General features: G+C 55.2%; 1 protein-coding gene across 1 annotated transcript; it reads left to right on the top strand.

Annotated features, from left to right (window-relative positions):
- Positions 1–345: 345 nt before the first annotated feature.
- Positions 346–19,197, top strand: TPRN (taperin). The gene is made up of 4 exons (XM_057407323.1): positions 346–2,446; positions 17,080–17,266; positions 17,526–17,656; positions 17,973–19,197. Exons 1-4 carry the CDS (start codon positions 404–406, stop codon positions 18,033–18,035), a joined length of 2,424 nt encoding a protein of 807 aa, XP_057263306.1. The 5' UTR covers positions 346–403; the 3' UTR covers positions 18,036–19,197.
- The last annotated feature ends 805 nt before the right edge of the window (positions 19,198–20,002 follow it).

Consider the following 20,002-nt stretch of genomic DNA (forward strand, 5'->3'; position numbering starts at 1 on the left):
CCTGCTCCGCAGCTCCCACCGGCACGCTCCGGGGTGCCCATGGCTTGCTCCTTCCCCACCAGGGCTGCCCGCGCCGGGCACTGCTCCCAGCTCACGCTGGGTGACCCCAAAGACATTTTCCACTCCCCTCCTCCCGGGCTGGCACCACACGGGCCACGGCACGTCGGGGCTGCTGCGGCCGGGCCGGTCCCGACCCCGCGGCGCCCGGGCAGCGATGAGCCGGGCCCCGCAGCCCCGCCCGCGGCTCCCCCCCCGGGAGCGGAGCAGCCGCTGCCGGGCCCTGTCATGGCGCCCGCCCCGCTCCCGCCCCCCGCCGAGGGCGGTGCCGCGGCCGGCGGCGGGGCCTGCTCAGGTGCGGCGGGAGGCGGCGGCCGGGCCGCGCAGAACCGGCTGTGCCGCCGCCATGAGCAGCGCGGAGGCGCCGCTGGGCGCTGGGCCGCGGGCTCAGCCCGCCTGGAAGCGGGAGATCCTGGAGAGGAAGCGGGCCAAGCTGGCCGGGGCGGCCGGCGGCGAGCCCGAGCCCCCGGCCGGGGAGCGGCTGGTGGTGGCGGAGAGCCTGGGCCCGCTCCGGGAGAACCCCTTCATGCGGCTGGAGAACGAGCGGCGGCGGCTGCGGCAGGGGCTGGCCGGGCACGGCCCCGAGGCGGCGCGGCCGCTGCGGCAGCTGCTGGAGCTGTACAGCGCCGTGCCCGGCATCCGCACCATCCGCGCCGACAACATCCTCATCATCGAGTCCCAGCCCGACGCCGCCACCTGCTTCGCCGAGGGGGAGGCGCTGCCCGGCCGCCGCCGGGACCCGGCCGCTTGCTCCCCGCCGCGCCGCCCCGACCCGCTGCGGGAGCTGCTGGCCCGCCGCGGAGCCGCGCTCGCCGAGATCCGCGCCGACCAGGTCGTCATCTACGACGCGGCCGAGCCGCCGGAGCCGCCCGAGGCGGCCGAGCCGGGCACCGTCAGCCGCCTCCTGGAGAAGTTCGGGCAGCGCCCGCGGGGCCGCCGCCGCCGCGGAGGGGAGGCGCTGACCGGGACCGGCGCCGCGGCTGCTCCTCCGCCGGCGGGACCCGGCTCCCCCCGCCCCGGGCCGCCCGCTCCTGCGGCGGCGCCGGGCTCCCCCCGCCCCGGGCCGCCCTCTCCGCACGTGGTGCCCGGCTCCCCCCGGGCCCCAAAGGCGGCACCGGCATCTCCGGTGTCGGCTCCCCCCCGGGCTGCCGCCCCCCAGCCCGCGGTCCCCCAGGCAGCCCCGGCTCCCCCCCGCCCGGCCACCCCTCCGCCGCTGCCGGCTCCCCCCCGGGCTGCCACCCCTCCGCCTGCTGTCCCGCAGCCGGCTCCCCCCCGGGCTGTGCCCCCCCAGCCCGCGGTTGCCCCGGCTCCCCCCCGGGCCGCAGCCCCGCAGGCGGTCCCGGCCGCCCCCAAGGCCGCAGCCCCCCTGGCCAACTGCTTTCTGCACAAGATCAGCTCCAACTCCTTCACGGTCACCCCCCGGGGCCTGCCCCCCGGCAGCCGCGTCCCCGAGCCCAGCGCTGTCCCCGCGGGCCGGCCCGCGCTGCCCAAGGGGCCGCCAGTGCCATCCGCGCCACCCGCCAGCGCTCCCCATGCCAGAGCCAACGCTCGGAGGCCAAAGCCCGAGGAGGCCGAAGCGGCCGTGCCGCCCCCGCCCAGTGCCACCCCGGCCCCCAGTGCCACCGGCTCCACGCAGCCGCTCTCCTCCTCAGCCCCCCGGGCCGGGGGCTCCTTCGAGATCCACCCGGCCCCCAAGCCCGACCTGGCTGCCATCCCCGCACACGACCTGCAGGCACAGGCCCTGGCCAAGCTGCGCCTCAACTCACGCAATTCCTTCCTCTTCGTGCCCCGCCGGAACGGCGGCCCGGCTGTGCCCCCGGCCCCCAGCGCCACGCCAGGGCCGCCGCCACCGGCCTCCGAGGTGAAGGCACCGAAGGAGCCCCCGGGGGTTTCCGCCCCGGAGCAGGAAGAGCCCGTCGCTTCCCCAGCGGCGCCGCTGGATCCGCTGGTACCCGTGACTTACATCGATGACATTGTGGAGCCGGACAGCGGGGAGCTGTGTCCCAGGGCTCTGAGGACGGGGAGCGTGGATCAGCCTGGAGGAGCTGGCCCTGACCTGGAGATGGAGTTTTCCTCCGTGCCCCTCTACAGGGCACACTCTGCCCCCCACCAGAGGGGAGGCAGCACCTTCACTGTTGTGCCCAAAAGGAAGCCCGTTGCCTCGGGGCTGCAGACTCTCGCCGATGCCAGCAGAAGGCCGCAGCGGGAGGAAGAGGAGGAGGAGGAGGAGAGCAAAGCGAAAGGCAGACCAGTGGAGAACGCTGATGGGCCCCAAGTTGGGGTGTCCCATAAAAAGCGATACCCCACGGTGAATGAGATCGAAGTGATCGGGGGGTACCTGTCCCTGGAGAGGTCCTGCATGAGCAAGACGGGCTCCCGCCGCAAGAAGGTAACGGCCTGGGGCACCTCTGCCCCAAGGAGCCAGGCTGAAAGTAACTCGGGTGTGCTTTTGGCTTGGGTTTCCATGAGGCACCGGGTGGCGAGGTGGGCAGGGGTTTCATCGGCCCTCTGAGAGCTCTCGGGGATGGGGCACTGGGTGCTGTTCTAACAAGCGGATAAGGGTGGGATATGAGCTGGGGTAACTGCAGGGCATCTCCCACAGCTGCTTGTGGGAGGTATGATAACGGGAAGTAAAATATTTCAGGTATTCAGACAATGATGGGGAGTTGCATGGTTTGAATGGCTGTGAGCCCGCCTCCCCTGCAGCTCTGCTCCCTCGGTGGTGGGGCTGGACACGTTGAGCTCCCCGTGGTCCCTGTCCCGCCTGCGACACACGCCAGCGGCCAGCGTGGCACTGGCGTATTCCCTGCATTAGTGATCTATTGATAGAGACAAGAATTAGGTCTCTATTAGGCAGAAAGAGATCAGCAACTTAACTCCCTTAATAGGCTTATACCACCTGGCTGCTTGTTACGGATGTGGAGCTCCATCTCTGAAGATCTGAGAGATGTTGATTGCTCCAGGTCTTTGAAGCGAATGCCAGGTTCTAACTTAGATCCTTGTGAGCCTTAAATTGAGAATTAATCTTTGTGTGGCTTGGTGAAATGCATGTGGATGCGATAAGGACACAGTCATGCAGAAGGAGCTGTGCCGCAGGAGGAGGTGTGAATTGTTCAGCTCTGAGAGCAGCATGCCAGGGTGACAGATCCTGATTTCCAGGTCTGTGACATGACATGTTTTTCCATAGCGGGAAGAGTTGTTTGACGTTGTTCCGTTACCTGAATGCAACTAAATATTTGATGGACTGAATCCACATGGGTGCCTGAGGCGCTGAGCGTTCTAAGCTGAGGAAATCCTTTGAACAGGGTGCTTGTCATTTAGGAGGGAGGCAGGGAGAGCTCTTTGTCATGGCTTGATGTTGTTAAGCTCCCTCATAAGAACACACAGTCTGTATTAATGTGATTGTGACTAATGCAGGTAGCAGGTCTGGAGCATGAGTGCCGTGCGATCCAGAATAAGCAAATAAGCAGGAGTATTGGTTCTTGCTCGTGCTCCTGCATGAGTTGTTTTTCCGTGTCCTCCCATGGGGAAATGCTTGTTCAGCCTGGAGTTGTTCTGCTGCTTAAATACCTCCTGGCATGAGCTCATTCCAGCTGTTTCCTTGGCTGCTCAACCGAGCAGTTTGGGTATTAACTGGATGTACGCCAAATCAGGTGTGCTATAAATGATGGAAATGTCAAGACAAAATGTCAGTTATGGGTATTCTAAGGATGGAGCAGAAAATACACTGTCTTTGCAGGACAGTGACTCTTAGATAAGCCTGCTTGTGCTGGACACGGGGCTGGCAGCTCTGTGCAGGGTGGTGCTGGCTGGTAGAAAAGTAGAGCCTCAATTAAGCAGCGCCAGTTAAGTGATGCGCAGTGGAAGCATCCGTACCAGTACAAAAAAGAGGGAGACAAGGACAAGGTTGGTGCAGTGACTGGGTTGTTTGCAGTTGGTTAATCACTGGATCAGGAGCCCTGAGAAGCAGTGGCATCTCCATCCTTGGAGCTACTTGAAACTTGCCAGGGGACAGCCTTGAGCAATTGATCAGGTCCTGCTTGGAGCAGGAGTTGGGGCTAAAGACCTCCAGAGGTCCTTTCCCAACCTCAGCTATCATATGAGTCTTTGAAATTGGTTAACATCTGTTTTGGCTGTTCAGTGTTGGATTTTTTGTGACATGGGGCAGGTCCTGCTGCTTCTCCACCTATGTCTGTATCAGCTTATGGCATTAACTGTCCCTCTCTGCAGGCACTCAAGGTGAAGCGAGCTAAACGTTGCAAGGTGCATCTGTAACTGTAATGGGGTTTGCTAAGAGTTACGTGTGGGGGATGTCCTGCATGGGATCTTGCATGAAGATCTGGTTTCTGAGAAGAGAGATTAAAAGGCAAAGAAGGAGCTGCTTGTAACATTGCAGAGCATGGGAGGGTGAAGCAAATGGGGACCCTTCGGAAAATAAGATCCAGCTTAAGGAGAAGTTTCTGGATAGAATTAATGTGGTAGTGGGATGAACACCAGCTTTTCCTTCAGTTCCCATCCTGCTAGGGGTGGCAAGCATTGAAGTTTGACTTTGTAGCCAGGGTTTAGAAGATGCTGACGCCGTAGCAAATGGAAAGATTGCTGTTTACTCTTAACCTAGAGGGTGTTTGTGGCTTTTACTCTGGGCAATAAGGCTGAGTGTTGATGCCTGAAAAAGAAGGAGCTAGCATTGGGATGCATTCCTTGGTTTCTTCCCAAGGGATGGCTCTGTGTCACCGGGGCAACCGGCCAAAAACAAAGGTTCTGTTTTGTAGGAGTTTTCAGAAGCTTGATTTTGGCCTGAATTGGGCAGAAGCAGACATTTCCTGTGAGCTGGAAGCTGCAGGTCTTTGCTAAAACCAGTGCCCCTTTTGGGGGTATTGAAATCCATTCTGATGCTGGTTTCAGTAAGCAGTTGCCTGGGTCTTTTGGGGTGCTGCTTCTCCCCAGGCAGATCTGCTGGGTGAGCCCACCTCCTGCTGAGCATCTTCCTTTCCAAACCTCGCCTTGGATTTGCTGAAAGGCCTTTAAGTATGATCCAGGTTCAGGAAAGTGGTGTTTTGTGAAACTTTGACTTGGAAAACTGCATCGCCTTGCTGATGTCCAGCAGGAATCTGGGTGAGATAAACAGCACAGCCCGAATCGGATCAGCCGGTGTCTGTGCTTACAGTCAGGGCTACTGATTTATTAGGAGGGACGGAGGCGGTGGCTGTTGGACTGAGTGTTCTGTCAGATGCAAATGGTGTTTTTCTTCAAATGAGGAAACAGCATCCCTTTTCTGTCCCCATGTCTGGCCACTGACTGCCTGACTATAGCAGAGACACCAGCAGAATGGAGCTGACTCCATGGTCTACATCCTCTGTGGCTTTTTGGAGTGGGAGGGTGACTGGGACAGGGTGGGAATGGGTTCAGTGCTGCTCTGGTCTGTGTGGAGGGAGCTCCAGCCCCCTGCTCTGGGCTGTGCAGGGGCTTGTGACTTTGCTGTGCCTGAGGAACGCTGCTGGTGTTCAAGGCCTTTCAGGAAAAACAGCTTTATTGCTCTTTCCAGACACCAGGTATGTGAAGCAGTTGTTTGTGTTGTGTTGGAGCTGATAAGGGAGAGAGAAATGCTCCTCCTGGGTCAGAATGAAAAATGGGGTCCCAGCTCTCTTGTGCAACCAGAGCTGCCATGGTGGGACAGTCATTCACCAGGGCTGCGAAGGTGAACTTGATCTTAAAGGTCTTTTCCAATCTAGTTGATTCTGTGATTCTATTTGTGTATGATGGGACATGATCAAGATCTGTAGGTAAAGGAGGGGGCAGCCCCAGCCATGTTCATCCTGGGATCCAGATTACCAGTGTGGGCAGGGAGTTGGAGCTCTTGCCCTACAGCATTAAGAGGCCCTTGAGGACTCTTCATCTACTCCATGGCTGGGTTGAGACCTCTCCAAGCAGTATAAGTGCTCTGAGACCTCTCCAAGCAAATCAGTTCAGATAAAGCTGGGGGTGTCCAGTTTGAAAACAGTGAACGTTTGCAGCTTTGAGCTGACGTGCTGGGTGTCCAGCAGAGCACTGCACTTCTGCTGGGAGAGGCTGGATGAGCTGTCAGCTCCAAGAGTGAGGCCAGGATACGTGTGCAGGGGTGGAAGGAGACCTCCTGACCTTCATTCCAACAGGGAGTGGGGCAGAGGATGCAGAGCACTGTTGGTGACCTTTGTTCAGTGCTCATCTTTGTACTCTATTACAGAAGTAAAGACACTTCAGCCTGACAGCAGCCCCAGGAGGAAGGGAAGGCTTTGCTGCAGGATGCGGATCTTTGGGATCTCAGAGGATAAAATCTAACTTGGCTGAGCTGACAAGGCTCAGTCTTGGTTTGGTTACCTGCCAGAATGATGTACAATAAAGTTGTCAGCAGGATAGATCTGGGTATGTGTAAAACATGTCACTGCCGTGTTGGAGCGAGTGCTTGGAAAGGATTGAGGACTGCCGAGGTCCTGAGCAGTATTTGTCTGTCTTTAGGCTTCATGGTCTCATCTTGTTGGAGGCTGGACTCTGCCATGAAGGGCCTGTGTGTATAGAATTAGCCCAAACTGTGCTCCTTCCTTCCGTGTTGTCACTCCTGCAGCTCATCCCAAGTCATAGCGTGGTTTTGTCCTCTCCAGGACCTGGTGCCTCTTTGGAATGCTGCAGGAAAGGTGACTTCTGGCCAGGCCACCCAAATCCTGTAAACAGGACATGAGAGCCAACAAACATCAGGTTGTTGATGGTTTTAATGTGTTTTGCTTGTCACAGTTGGCAGTTTGCTGGGTACTGGAAGGTGAGCTGGGCCTTGTGTGAGTGGGACTTAACCAGAACAAGGCTGGTGGGATCCAAACAGTTGGAGTGTGTCCTGCTTCTTTGCAAAGCTGACTTCAGAGATGTTCAGCTTCAGCTGAACTTCAAAACTTTCCAGCTCACCTGGACTTTATGGTCTGTTTTCTAATGTTTTGAGCTGCATAAAGCCTGAATCTGGCTTCCAAAAGCCCACTTAAATGAATGGTAAAGGAGCATTCTGAGCGCCCCTCAGCCGTTCACCATGGGCAGCAGTTTTGTAGGCTGAACCTGCTGAACTTCTTGTTCCCTAGCTTTCCGTGTTCAGGTGTGCTGGAGATGGTCTCCTGTGAGAACCAGGTGTAGGCTCAAGATGCTGGCAGGGATGAACCCTTCCAGCTATTGCCCAGACCTGTCTGGAGCAAGTCTGTGCAGCGTGGAATCCAAACAGCAGCGACTGCCTGAAGTGTGGTTTTGCAATGTATATCACAAGTAAATTAACCATAACACAAGTGAATGAACCTGGTGGCAGAGGCAAAAATGCCTCTGAAGAATTACTTTGATTCTCCTATCTCTGTGTTCGGAGGGGTCAGGACAAGGCTTGGTGTTCTTCAGCTCTCAGGGAGCTGTGTGCTCCTGTTCCGTGTTCTGCCTTGTGACTGTGCTCTGCTGAGGCAAATCCACGTGCTGCCTTTAAGGAGTGCCTGTCGGATGTGTCTGACGTGGATGTATTGGATTTTTGGGGAGATGAGCTCAGCAGTGACACGTTTGCTCAGAAATAGGTGTCTTGGCTGATCAGGTCCCTCCGCTGCAGAGGTGATTTCCCTTAGCTGTCAATGTGAGGACCTCCTTCACCCAGACAGTGCTCTTTCCCTGCCCTTTTCTCAGTCTGATTTTTAGCTTGTGCTGCTTGTGGCCAGTGACTCCAGAAGCCAGGATCTTGTGGTGGTTACAGATATTAAACCACCTCACAGGCTGCACCTGAGGCTTGCGGTGGGGAAGGAGGTTGGGTTTGTTTCCCTGCTGCCTGCCAGCCCCTTGAAGTGCTGGTGCTTTGTTGTCCAACCCCCCTGGCAGAGCTCATGGCTCGCATTTATCTCCACAGTGGGAAATGTTCTGTGACTGAGGTTCTCCACGGCCTCGCCGCTCCTATGCCACAGCAACAGCCTGAGCTGCTCCCAAATTCCCCTTGGTTCTCCTCCTCCCATCCCCTGCTCGGCTGCTGCTGTCAGCAGCACAAGGAGCGGGGCAGGAGGGCTAAAATAGAAACTTACGCAGATGAGGTGAGCTGCCTTTCAAGGTGGTTAGGACGTGCCCTGGGCTCAGCCAGCCCCAGAGGTTGAAAGAAGATTTGGAATGCTTTGTGCTCCGAGTTCTGATCATACGGATTACAGGCAGTGTTATTGTAATTGGTTTCTTTAATCCTAGAATGGTTTGTGTTGGAAGGGACCTCAAAGCTCATCCAGCTCCAGCCCCTGCCATGGGCAGGGACCCCTTCCACTAGAGCAGCTTGCTCCAAGCCCCTGTGTCCAACCTGGCCTTGAACACTATCAGGGATGGGGCAGCCACAGCTTCTCTGGGCACCCTGTGCCAGCGCCTCAGCACCCTCACAGGGAAGAGCTTCTGCCTCAGAGCTCATCTCAGTCTCCCCTCTGGCAGGTTCAAGCCAGTCCCCTTGGCCTGTCCCTACAGGCCCTTGTCCCAAGCCCCTCTCCAGCTTTCCTGCAGCCCCTTCAGGCACTGGAGCTGCTCTCAGGTCTCCCCTTCAGGAGCCTTCTCTTCTCCAGGCTGCCCCAGCCCAGCTCTCTCAGCCTGGCTCCAGAGCAGAGCTGCTCCAGCCCTCGCAGCATCTCCATGGCCTCCTCTGGCCTCGCTCCAACAGCTCCAAGTCCCTCTTGTGCTGCTGCCCCAGAGCTGGATCAGGGCTGCGGGGGGGGGGGTCCCCAGAGCACAGCAGAGGGGCAGGATCCCCTGGTCTATGGACCAGATTGGAAGTAGTTTATAAGTTCTGTCCATCTCCAGTATTCAGCCTGCCTTGGGTTTGGGTTTGCCTCCCTGCTCTGCTTTTTCCAGGATGTGGTCCCAGCGGTCCTCAGCAGAGCTGGGCAGTCAGCACGTGCCCAGGCAAGGGCAGAACCCCTGTTTGCCTGTGGGATGTGTGGGAAACAGTAATGTTTAGTTTCCACGTTCAGTGACAGTAAAAGAAACCTCAGTGGGAGCTGCAGCACCATCTCCTTTACCTCTGGGGCTGCGCTTTCAGTCCCCTCCTGAATGAAACTTGGGCACTTTAAAATGTATGTACAAACCAAGCCTCTTCTTAGTGCCTGGAACACGGATCTGCCGTGGAGCTGTCACTGTTTGGCCTGTCTGTGTAGGAAGAGCCATGTGGAGCCCCTGTATCACACACAGAAACTTCCCAAACCTCCTGGGAACGTGTGGACGGAAGGAGCTTTGTGCTGTTTTCAGAGATGTGGCCTTTAGATGATCTTGGGAACTTGGCAGCATGGAACTGCTGGCTTGTAGGCATTGGAAGGAGCACAGGCGAGCTGAAGGCAACATCCCAGACATCACGAGAGCAGAACACTTGTGTGCCTAGGGAAATCGTATGGCTTGCAGGACAAGTCCCTCAGCCTCGCGGTGAACTTGCACTTGGGCACTTCTCCTTGAGGAATTCTGCATGCTGGTAGTACAGAGAAAGGGCAAGAGACATGAACTCTGTTGTGTGGCTGCTATCAGTCACATCACGGAAGCCTTTTGGTTCTGAAGTTCAGCATGAGCTCCTTGCCGGGGTGGGAGGTAATTCCGTTCCCAGCCTCCCCATGTCTCCTGGGAAATAACGCTCCGTCTGTCCCATTCCAGCTGGAGACTGCTCCCTTGCACCGGACCACAGTGCTTCTTTGGACTGCTGTGGTCAGCCTTGGTTGCATGGAGATGTTTGTGTGCGGCACCTCCCAGCTCTGCATCGGGTCCTAGCCACAAATTACGTGCTCAGAGTTGCCTGTACAGCAGAATCCTCTGCTCTTGGGAGGTTTGTGCATTGTTCATGGGGATCCCAAGGCTTGACACTTGATTGTACCTCGCACACGCGTGCTCTCATGTATTCAGATATTTGTTTCATACAGGGGGGGATCTGTCCTGTTCTTATGAACCAAGTTATATTTGAATTGCCTGTTACTTACTGGAAGGCTCTGGCTCCTCCGTCTGCAGATGTGCAGAGGAATGCAGGGGTTGGGGTGAATAGCTGCTTTGTGCCCTGCCAGCCTGGGACTCCAAGCACCCTCTGGTTGTTTGGGAATCTCTTCTTGTCCCACACAGTCAAGAGTTAACAAAGCTGCTGCCCTGCCGTGCGCTGGGGCTGCCCCTACCCTGTCACTGCTCATCAGGAATTTGAAACTTCCCCATGTCTTGTACAAGGAGTTTAATATTTCGAATCTCCATGCTCCTATCTACCATGTGCTTCAGCAGATTGATTACACAGAGCTGCCTTTGTGGGTTGCCTTGTAAATGGAGACTTTCTTCTTCTGCCTTGGGGCTTGGGAGCTGGGATGTGACCCTGGAGGCAACCTCTCCTTTGCCAGCAGCACAGCTTCCCTGACGTGCTGCTGCTGTAAATCTTCAGTGCTGCTGGCTGTTCAGTGACTGTGATGCTGGTCATAGTTGAGCAAAACTCAGGGTTACATGGAAACACCCCTTGGAAAAGCACGGTCGAGTGAGCCTGTGGTGGAGCAGCCAACTCCTGTGCTCTGAACTCTGCTTTGTGTACAGAAAAGTACTGTTCTGAAGTGCCATCTGCAGTTTTCTGGGCATACTTGTGCTGCTTCATCCATAGCAATCCAGGGTTAATCTGATGCAGGAGCCAAGCCTCAAGCCCCTTCCATTCCTAGAGGCATCTCTCAGGGAAGAACCCTTTCTTCCTGTGTCTGAAAAGCTTTAGAGGTACAAAAGCTACTTATCTTCTCCTGACTGATAGCAAATGCTTTGGTAACATACTGATGCTGCTGCAGCCCATAGAGATTGTGCTTGGAGTTATTCAACAGTTTGGGCTGAGACATGACGTGTTTTCAGGACAAGTGCAGGCATGTAGATAAGCTGGTTGCTACCTTCTCTGAAATAGCTCATTTTTCCTATATGTCCTTCATCTGAAGGTTCCAGAGGGAAAACTGTATCCCGCTGTCTGCAGGTTGTTATGAGAAAAATGAAGGTCGTGCAGAGGTTTGCAGTTTATGAACTGCCCCTGCACCATTCTCACTATTGATCTGTGAGAACAGTCAGACAGGGTCAGATGGAAAGACCAAGAGAAACCCTTTAGGGATCATTGTCCACCCAAAAATACCTGCTTCTGCCTTCTGTTTCCAGTCTCACAGGCCGTTATTTGGCTGTGCAGGGACCTTCCCTTTCACCCCATGGCAGCGTGGAGGTGGGAGGTTGTTCTGACCTAATGGTACTTGAGCTTTCCTGCTCAGCCTGAGGGGCTGTGCCTGCCAGCCTCTATGGGATGCTCTGTATGAAGAGGTTCCTGCTGCACCCCCAGCAGTTTGCTGCTGCAGTTTTCAAGTATCTGGGTGTGATGCCTTGTGCTTTCCTCTCATTGACTCCATCTTTATACAATCGGTGCAGCAGAATTAGCAAAGCTGATGTGTCAGACTGCACAGAGTCAAAACCCTGATCCTGTTAGTGCCTGGTCTCTGAGATACCAATCATATTCATGCTGAACTGCTTGTCTGCCCTTCCCGCAGTTATCAGCTGCTCAGAAGGGAGGAGGTGTTTGATAGACCAGGTGTGAAAAGCTGGTTTAAATCACACCCAGAGCATCAGCAGCCCAAACATGCCCTGGGGAGTCAGTGAAGTCCCTAAATCGGTCACTTCTGGGTTGGATGGGTTGGGGAGAGAGGACGATGAGGGGAAATTAGTACCTGGAAAGAGCAAGTCTTGATTCCTGGTGCTGCTCAGGTTTGGATCTTGTGAAGTACCTGGGTAACAACCACCTTACTGCAGAACTGCTGGGTCCTTGTCACCTCGCAGCAGCCACTGCCCTCTAAGGCAGGCTGCAGTGTGGGGGGTTTGGATGTGCTGGAGGTACTGTGTGATGTTAGCAGGGGCAGGAATAAACTTCAGCTTGTGCTTCACAACTTGCCATCCTGTCCGGCTCCTGCAAGAGCCTCTGGTTTGGGAGATGGCTGCTGGGAATTGCTCTGTGGGGAAGGGGCAATGGGCTCTGTGGTTTGCAGTCCACAAAGGCCACTCTGATGAGATCAGTGTGGGGCTCTGACCCTCCTTGCTGGAACTTTTTTTTCCCTTCCTCTTTTAATGACTAGAAGGATGTAATGTTTTTTTTTCCTGAATTTTACAAGCTGAGGATTTGGATTAGCAAAGAGCTTGCTGTTTGAAAGGTGCAAACCACCCAACCTTATCACTTGGGCTTTGCCACATCTGCCAAGAAGCAGAAGCAATACTGGGTGGCGAAAAGCCACACTAAAGGGATGCTGTGGAGCTGAGGATGCAGATTAGCCCCATGATTTGCTCCTAAGATTCAACAGAGATGGGTTGTGAGAAGCCATAGGGAGTTAGGTCTCTCCTTAGCTGCAGGGACTCTCCCACCCCCGTGTTTGAAGTGAGGTGGCTGCTGTGGATGTCGCACGTTGGTTTCTGTAAAGTGCTTGGGTTTGTTCCTATGATGTCTGTACACGGGGGCTCTTCCGTGGTTGCTCTGGTGCAGGCTGCAGCCCCCGAGCCAAGCTTGAGCCTTGTGTAACAACCCGGATTGACGCATGCTGAGCAATGTTTACCCTGGCTTCTCCTTCCTGGGCACTCTTACTCATTACTATTCAAATCCTAGCAGATAAATGAATGATTTTTGCTATGGCAACAGGGGTCTGTTGGCTGAGCGGCACATGTTAGATATTCCCTGAAAAGCCTGCCTTATCCTTCCCAGCGTGGCTCAGCTGGCTGGCAGAGCTACGTGGGTCTGGGTTGGACCCTGGCTTGGTGACACAGCTGTGGGTGAAGCATTCAGCTGAGCAAACAGTGACAAATCCCTGCAAACATCCCCAGCTGAAGGGTGCAGAATTCTTCCTTTCCAGCACGGGCAGCTGCTGCTGAGGTGGAACTGGGGGAGCCAGAGGCAGGATGAGCAGTCCTCTGCCTGGGCTCGGGTGTGCTTGGCTCCTGTGGGATGTGCTTTTCCTCAAGAAAACAACCCCTGTTGCCTTTTGTGCTTCCATAAAAGCCTCTATGGTCTGGCAGGGGGCTGCTGGTTGTACAGAGCTGTCGTCTCTGCTATTACTGGGCTCTTGGTTTTTCTCTTTAGATGGCTCCTGAGCCTGAGTCTGCCTCTCTTCCCCACACACAGTGCTCGGCTCTGCTCAGAGGGTTGCTTGAGGCAGCTCTGTTGCCCCCCGTGTCCCTTAGTTTTGCCTTCCCTGTGAGGGTGCTGAGGCGCTGGCACAGGGTGCCCAGAGAAGCTGTGGCTGCCCCATCCCTGGCAGTGTTCAAGGCCAGGTTGGACACAGGGGCTTGGAGCAAGCTGCTCTAGTGGAAGGTGTCCCTGGCCGTGGCAGGGGTTGGAGCTGGAGAAGCTTTAAGGTCCCTTCCAACACAAACCAGGCTGGGATCCTGTTGGATTGAGCAGAGCTGTTCTGTGCTTCCCCTGTCACTCCTCATGCGTGGGGAAGGGAGCTCATGGGGTGAACCCAGCTGATGCCAGGGCAGGTTTGTCCCTGTGAGTTTTGGGGCTCTGGCTCTGCACGGGCAGGGGTGACTGCGCCCCGGGGGGTGCAGCTGCTCACGCAGAGCCTGTTGCCAGAGTCCAGCCCTGTGCCAGGCTGTCCCTCCTGTGTTTGCTTTCCTGGGTGCGTCCAAGCGCTTTATTGCCATGGGGCTCTTCCTGCTTCCCGGGAGCAGGGTGATGGGATGCCACCAAAGCCAAGCTGGGGCTCTGAGGGGGGGAATTGCTAAGGTGCACTCTCACCAAGCAGGGCTGCCTGGGGTGAGCCTGTGTGCAGGCTGCGGTGGCCCGGAGGTGTTGCTGAAGCAGCACATTGTCTTGTGATGAGCTCTCCCCCAGGCTGGGGCCCTGGGTGCGTGGGGCTGGCACAGTGTGGTTAATGATTGCTGCCTTTGAAGGGCTCTAATGTGTCCTGATGGAATGAAATGGAAAGAGAGGAGATTAAATGAAATGATGCTTTTAACTTGGGCCAGGGGAGGGGATCCTGCCCCTCTGCTGTGCTCTGGGGAGAACCCCCCCCTGCAGCCCTGATCCAGCTCTGGGGCAGCAGCACAAGAGGGACGTGGAGCTGTTGGAGCGAGGCCAGAGGAGGCCATGGAGATGCTGCGAGGGCTGGAGCAGCTCTGCTCTGGAGCCAGGCTGAGAGAGCTGGGCTGGGGCAGCCTGGAGAAGAGAAGGCTCCTGAAGGGGAGACCTGAGAGCAGCTCCAGTGCCTGAAGGGGCTGCAGGAAAGCTGGAGAGGGGCTTGGGACAAGGGATGTAGGGACAGGCCAAGGGGAATGGCTTTAACCTGCCAGAGGGGAGACTGAGATGAGCTCTTAGGCAGAAGCTCTTCCCTGTGAGGGTGGTTCTGGGAATACTTCTGAGCTTTTGGGAGCCCTGGGCACCTCCAGCCTTGTGGCCTTTGTGCCTGGCAGCAGTGCTCGTCCCTGCAGTACAGAGGCCACATTGTGAGCAGTCACTGCCCGCTCTGCTGCTTGGCTCGGATCAGGGAGCATCTAGGTCAGCAGCAGGGGCAAGAAACTCAGGCAACAGCAACTGGGATGCTCTGATCTTCGGGGCCCTTTTATTCCAACCCCTTTTCCCTGACACGCAACCATTCCTCTCCCCATGGGTCATCTGGAAAAGGTCAGAGTGGCTTTGGGGTTGGGGCAGGCAATGGGGGAAGGCAGCTTGCTGCTCTCTGCTATTTCCATTCTGCCTTCCCTTGGGAGTGTGGGGAAGGGAGCCAGCCAGTGTCCAAGGTACATCTTGGACTTGGCCGAAGTAGCACAGAGCTCCATGACGTTATTTGCAGCATGGACACGCTAGGTTCTCACTGTGTAACCCGGGTTTGATTTAAGCTCCCCTTGTTGCTTTACTGAAAAGCAGCAGTGAGATGCTCACTGTCTGCCTTGCAAACCCTCATGACCCACAGGCTGGTTCCTGCTCCGTGCTCATTTGCAGGCTCTGGCCCCTCTGCAGTTGTGGGTCTGGCTCCAGTGGAGCCCAGCAGCGGCATCGTATGGGGCAGGCAGGGAGGTGGCTGCTGCTGGAGGAGCACATGGAGCAGGGCAGCAGGGGTGGTGGTACCTGCCTGGGGCACTGTTTGTCAGCCTGAGGGTGAGCTTGTGGGAGGGAAACTGCAAATAGGGCACACGGGGTAAATGTGCTGCACTTTGTTGTGTGTGCAAGGGGAATGGCTTTAACCTGCCCGAGGGGAGACTGAGATGAGCTCTTAGGCAGAAGCTCTTCCCTGGGAGGGTGCTGAGGCGCTGGCACAGGGTGCCCAGAGAAGCTGTGGCTGCCCCATCCCTGGCAGTGTTCAAGGCCAGGTTGGACACAGGGGCTTGGAGCAAGCTGCTCTAGTGGAAGGTGTCCCTGCCCATGGCAGGGGTTGGAGCTGGAGGAGCTTTAAGGTCCCTGCCAACACAAACCAGGCTGGGATTCTTCTTGCCAGTTATTACACAGCATCGTGGAGATCTGAGCCATCCAGCTCCTACCACCCCTCACAAGCAACCACCAGTTCTGTTCATAACCCTACTAGCTCAATTGTAATTCCAGTTAGAAGTAAATGGATCAGAACACTCTTTAAAGCAGCAGCTCCTGAACCTTGAGCCACATTGGCTAAATACTTCCCTGCTTTTGGCCTAAATTTATTCCTGGCAAGCTTCTCCTCCTTGTCTGTTGCCTGCTGGCATCAGCAGTTCTCTGCTCCTTGGGGTTATTTCTTGGTGTGCTTACAAACTGCTGTCATGCTTTTTCTCATCCTTAATTTCTGCTGGTGTGAACAGAACCTCCTCTGCACCTGCTGAGATGATGTGTAACCACAGCTAAGCAGAACAGTAGATAATGATTAGGAGATGGAAGGCTGCAAGGGAACAACGCCTTCCCTCAGCTTCCCCTTTCAACTTGGAAGAGGACATTGGGACTTACTGTGGCAGGATTTGGGCATCCTGCTGCAGGATGGATGCAGAGGAACTGGAGCAAGGCCAGGGGAGGCTGCCAAAGACTCCTGGGGCTGTGGGATGGTGTGTGAGGAGAAGCTGAGGGACCTGGTTTGTTCAGCTGGAGGAGAGAAGGGGGGAGTCCAATTGCTGCCATCTGCTGCCTGCTGGGTGTGGACTGACGGGTGCAGTGAGGACAGACCCTGCTTCCAGTGGAAATGCCTTGCGTTATTCCTGGTTTATTTAAGCAGCCTCCTAATGATGGTCCTGTAACCCGTCGAACTTTTCCTTCTCAGTTATTCACAGAGGATGAACTTCTCTTTGAGCAAGGGTTGGTGTTAAACATCACCCATTTCTAGTGTTCTTGCTCTGTAGTTTTCTTCATTAAACTGTTTTTTTCACCTCAGCTCCCATGTTTGAGTCATCTTCACTGTTCAGTCTCTCAGTTACTGTGCCAAAGTTATTAGTGAGACACTAAAGAAAACTGGTTCCAGAACAGAACCCTTATGGGCCTCCCACTTGTCCAGTATTTTTCCTCCTACTACCCCCTGTTACCCTCTCTCCTGCAGCTGCATCTGTCTTGCCACTTCTGGTATTAAGCACTGCTTTTAATTCAGCTTAAATAGCCTTTGCCAGGATGTCCTCCCCAAAATGCAGTCCTGATCCCTGGTGCTCCTGTTGTGTAGAGCATGGGTAGGCAAACGAGTTGGCAGGCACCAGTGAAGTCAACGTGTGGGTGATTTCCTTTCCTCCCCTCCTCGGGAACACTGATGCCTCCCGCGGGACACGCGGCAGCTCCTCCTGGCTGCTGGGCATCAGTGTCAGATGAGGACAAAGCATGTGCCAGGCAAAGAGCCAGAGGTACTGTGGACCTCTCAGCCTCCTGCCTCCATCCTGGCTATGTGGCTGCCTGCCTCGGTGGTTTCTCAGCATGATAAGAGATTCAGGAAGGCACAAGGGGAAAGGTGGGGGATATGCAGTGGTTTAAAAACCAGGGTGAAGCCCTGGCATGGGAGGTGGCCTTTGCCAGAGCAAGTGTTGGGATCTTGTGCTGCTTTCTGATGATTCTCCTCTGCTCTGGTCTAGATGAAGATCTCTTTCAACGAGACAAGTTTGCAGACTATGTTTGAGTACCCATCAGAGAGCTCACTGGCAGAAGAGGAGGAGGAGGAGGAAGGGGAAGGGCATGCTTCTGAAACAGAGGAGGACAAATCTTGCACCTTTTACATTCCAAGCCCAAACAGCACTTTGCATCCCAGTACCCCCAACTCAGGTGAGCGAGGCACTGTGCTGGCACTGTGGGGTTAATGATGGTGTCTGATGCTGTCCACGTTTCCTACAGACCCTTATGGGGTTCCATACAGGTGGAAATGCTGCCAGCTGCCAGCAGAACTGGGGCTTGGTGGGGATGAGACTCAAACCAGAGCAGGGACCTGCAGATGGGCAGCTTCCGTGATGTCCCTGCCAGGTTCCTGATCCCCCGCTTTCTTTTGGGATAGTGAGAAATGCTTACATCAGCTTTGTCCTTCCAGCAGATTTATCCAGCTACACCCCAAAGCACTCTGTGAAGTTCAGCGAGTGGCAGGAGCAGAAATACGAGGAGATACCTGCTGCAGGGGGACCCCTCCCAAAGGAAGCTGATTCCCAGGGGAACCAAGTGATGGTGAGACATTAAGGAAGTCGTGGCTTTGTCCTGCTGTGCTGTCATCTGGTGCCTGGCTTGGCCTGGACAGTGGGTGGGATGGGATGTGCCTTCCACTGTGCACTGCTCACAAGGGGGTTCTCCACCAGGTCCCACTGCCAGACCTGCATGGGTGAAGATGAGGCATCTGGCACACCCTGTACTGCAGGGCACTTTTGGAGGGGGGAATTAAATGCAGTTGTTAGCCCTGGGCAAGGTGCCAGTGCAGTCTGAAGGTGTGGGTACACCCGTGCTTTGGATCTGATGACACCCCATGTCAACTCTGCTTTCTGCACAGCTCACTCCGGCAGACAAGGGCGGCCTCTCGGATTTCAGCAGCGAGCCTGCTCTCTACTTCTGATGGCTTCATCTCCTGGCCTGCAGCAGCGGCTGCTGGACGAACCGCGTCAGTGCAGCTTCCCAAGGTCCTCGCCAGCACCGCAGAAACAGCTTCTGGGTCCCTCCCTCACCACGGTTTTTGTTGGATCCTGATGCCAAGGGTGGACTAGATGCTCGCGAGCATCTCCGGAGAATATTTGCACTGGATTCTGGGACCTAACTACTACTTTTAAGACGTATGATTTATTCTACCTGTGGCCTTGCAAGTTCCTTGTTCAAGATCGGCTGCCAGTTGGGCAAGTGTCTTGAGAACAGACCTGTAACCCCAGGATGGATGTAGAGTCTCTTGGTGCTTATCTGAGTCCACTCATCCAGGCACTGTGTGGGGACTGGGGGGCTTTTGTACCACTTCTCCTATCAGAGGCCCCAGTGAAGGATGGTTCTGGAGCTGGAGCACTGGGAGTACCTGGGCAGTTACTGGGTTCACACAAGTGGCTGTGAGTTGACAGGGGGATTGGGGAGCAGTTTGGGAAGCCAGTGAAGGTTCAGGGTTTGTTCTCAGCATGTTTCTGGCTCTAGTTGGACTGAACCAGCATGGAGGTAGTGTGCCAGCTGTGTTCTTTTGAGGGAAGCTGAACGCACTTGGAGGGATGGAGAGGGATTAAATGCTTTTGGCTTTAGGGGTTATTTTTGCACTGATCTGTAGGGAAGTGTCCAGACTAGCTTGAGGCTCTTGCAGCTTCCCAGCCATTGGCCATAGCTTTGATCTGTCCATACCCAACCCTGGCGTCCTGTCTCCAGTAACTGCTGGCTGTGCTTCAGTTTGCCAGGCCCTCTTGTTGCTTTGTTCCAGCATCTGATGCCCAAGATTTCTCTCTTGGCTGGTGCAGAGGCCTCCTTCCAGCCACGCTTGCTCTGCTCCTCTGATGCAAAGCACAGGAGGGCAGTTTCACTCCTTCCTTCTGCAGAACTTGAACAAGGAATATGGTTTATTATTTTTTCTAGTATTTTTATAGTTCTGTTGTAATGGTTTAATGCAGCCAATATGCAAAGGAATCTGCTAGACTCTTCCATTGACGTTTTCTACTACTGTAAACTCAGGGTCAAAATTGCATTCTGGAAAAGATGGAACACTGCTGCTAATGTGATTTGTACTTCTGGGATTAAAAGAGATGGTTGGAATAGCTACTGCCTCCTTGGGCTTTATGGAATGAGTGGTACCCCCATGTGTGGCCCCATCCAGAGGGAGGGGGTGGTATCTTTTGTTAAATTTTGTGTTTATTGGTTTGTGTGTTATATAGGGATGATAAATCTTGACTCAGGGGCACTGGGTTATGAACTGAAAATGCTCTGCATACCTTACACTTGGTTTGGTGTACATTGTAGCAGGTGGAAGGCTGTGCTGCTGAATGATATGTCAGGACGTTGCACTTCTAAGGCGATGGGGCACAAGTACCATGTAAACAGCAGTGGATCCCGTGGGCTAAAAGCTTCTCCCATTAATGGAATATTTCAGGACAAGATTCTGAGACTGGGGTAGAATGAGGAAATCCAGGATCTCTAGTGACCGCTGGAGGCTTAAGGGATGAGTAAGTTACCAGATATGCAGTTAAACACTGAGCACTGCCCATGGTCAGTAGCTGTGCGCACAGCCAAAGGAGATGGGGGCTGTCTGAAGAAAAGCTCATGCACAGCTTCTCTAGGAGAAAAGGACCCTGTGAGCATCTTGCACTGCAGAAAAGCTGAGGCCAGTGTAAGGCAGCTCTGTTTCTAGATCTGCAACTGCAGGGGCTAAAGCAATTAAAGTTAGGGACAAGGTGTCTGAACTGGTCCTGACTGTTCTGCTCTGGGTCAATGGGGAATGCTAAAGCCAACAATATCCTGCAGCTAATCCCACTGACTTCAGCAAATCTCAGCCTGGTTTGGGTTAAAGCTCCTCCATCTCCAACCCCTGCCACGGGCAGGGACACCTTCCCCTAGAGCAGCTTG

The sequence above is a fragment of the Pezoporus wallicus genome, unplaced genomic scaffold (assembly GCF_028554395.1).
Source record: "Pezoporus wallicus isolate ANWC-B61680 ecotype Strahan unplaced genomic scaffold, APGP_CSIRO_Pwel_v1 contig_8234, whole genome shotgun sequence".
NCBI lineage: Eukaryota > Metazoa > Chordata > Aves > Psittaciformes > Psittacidae > Pezoporus > Pezoporus wallicus.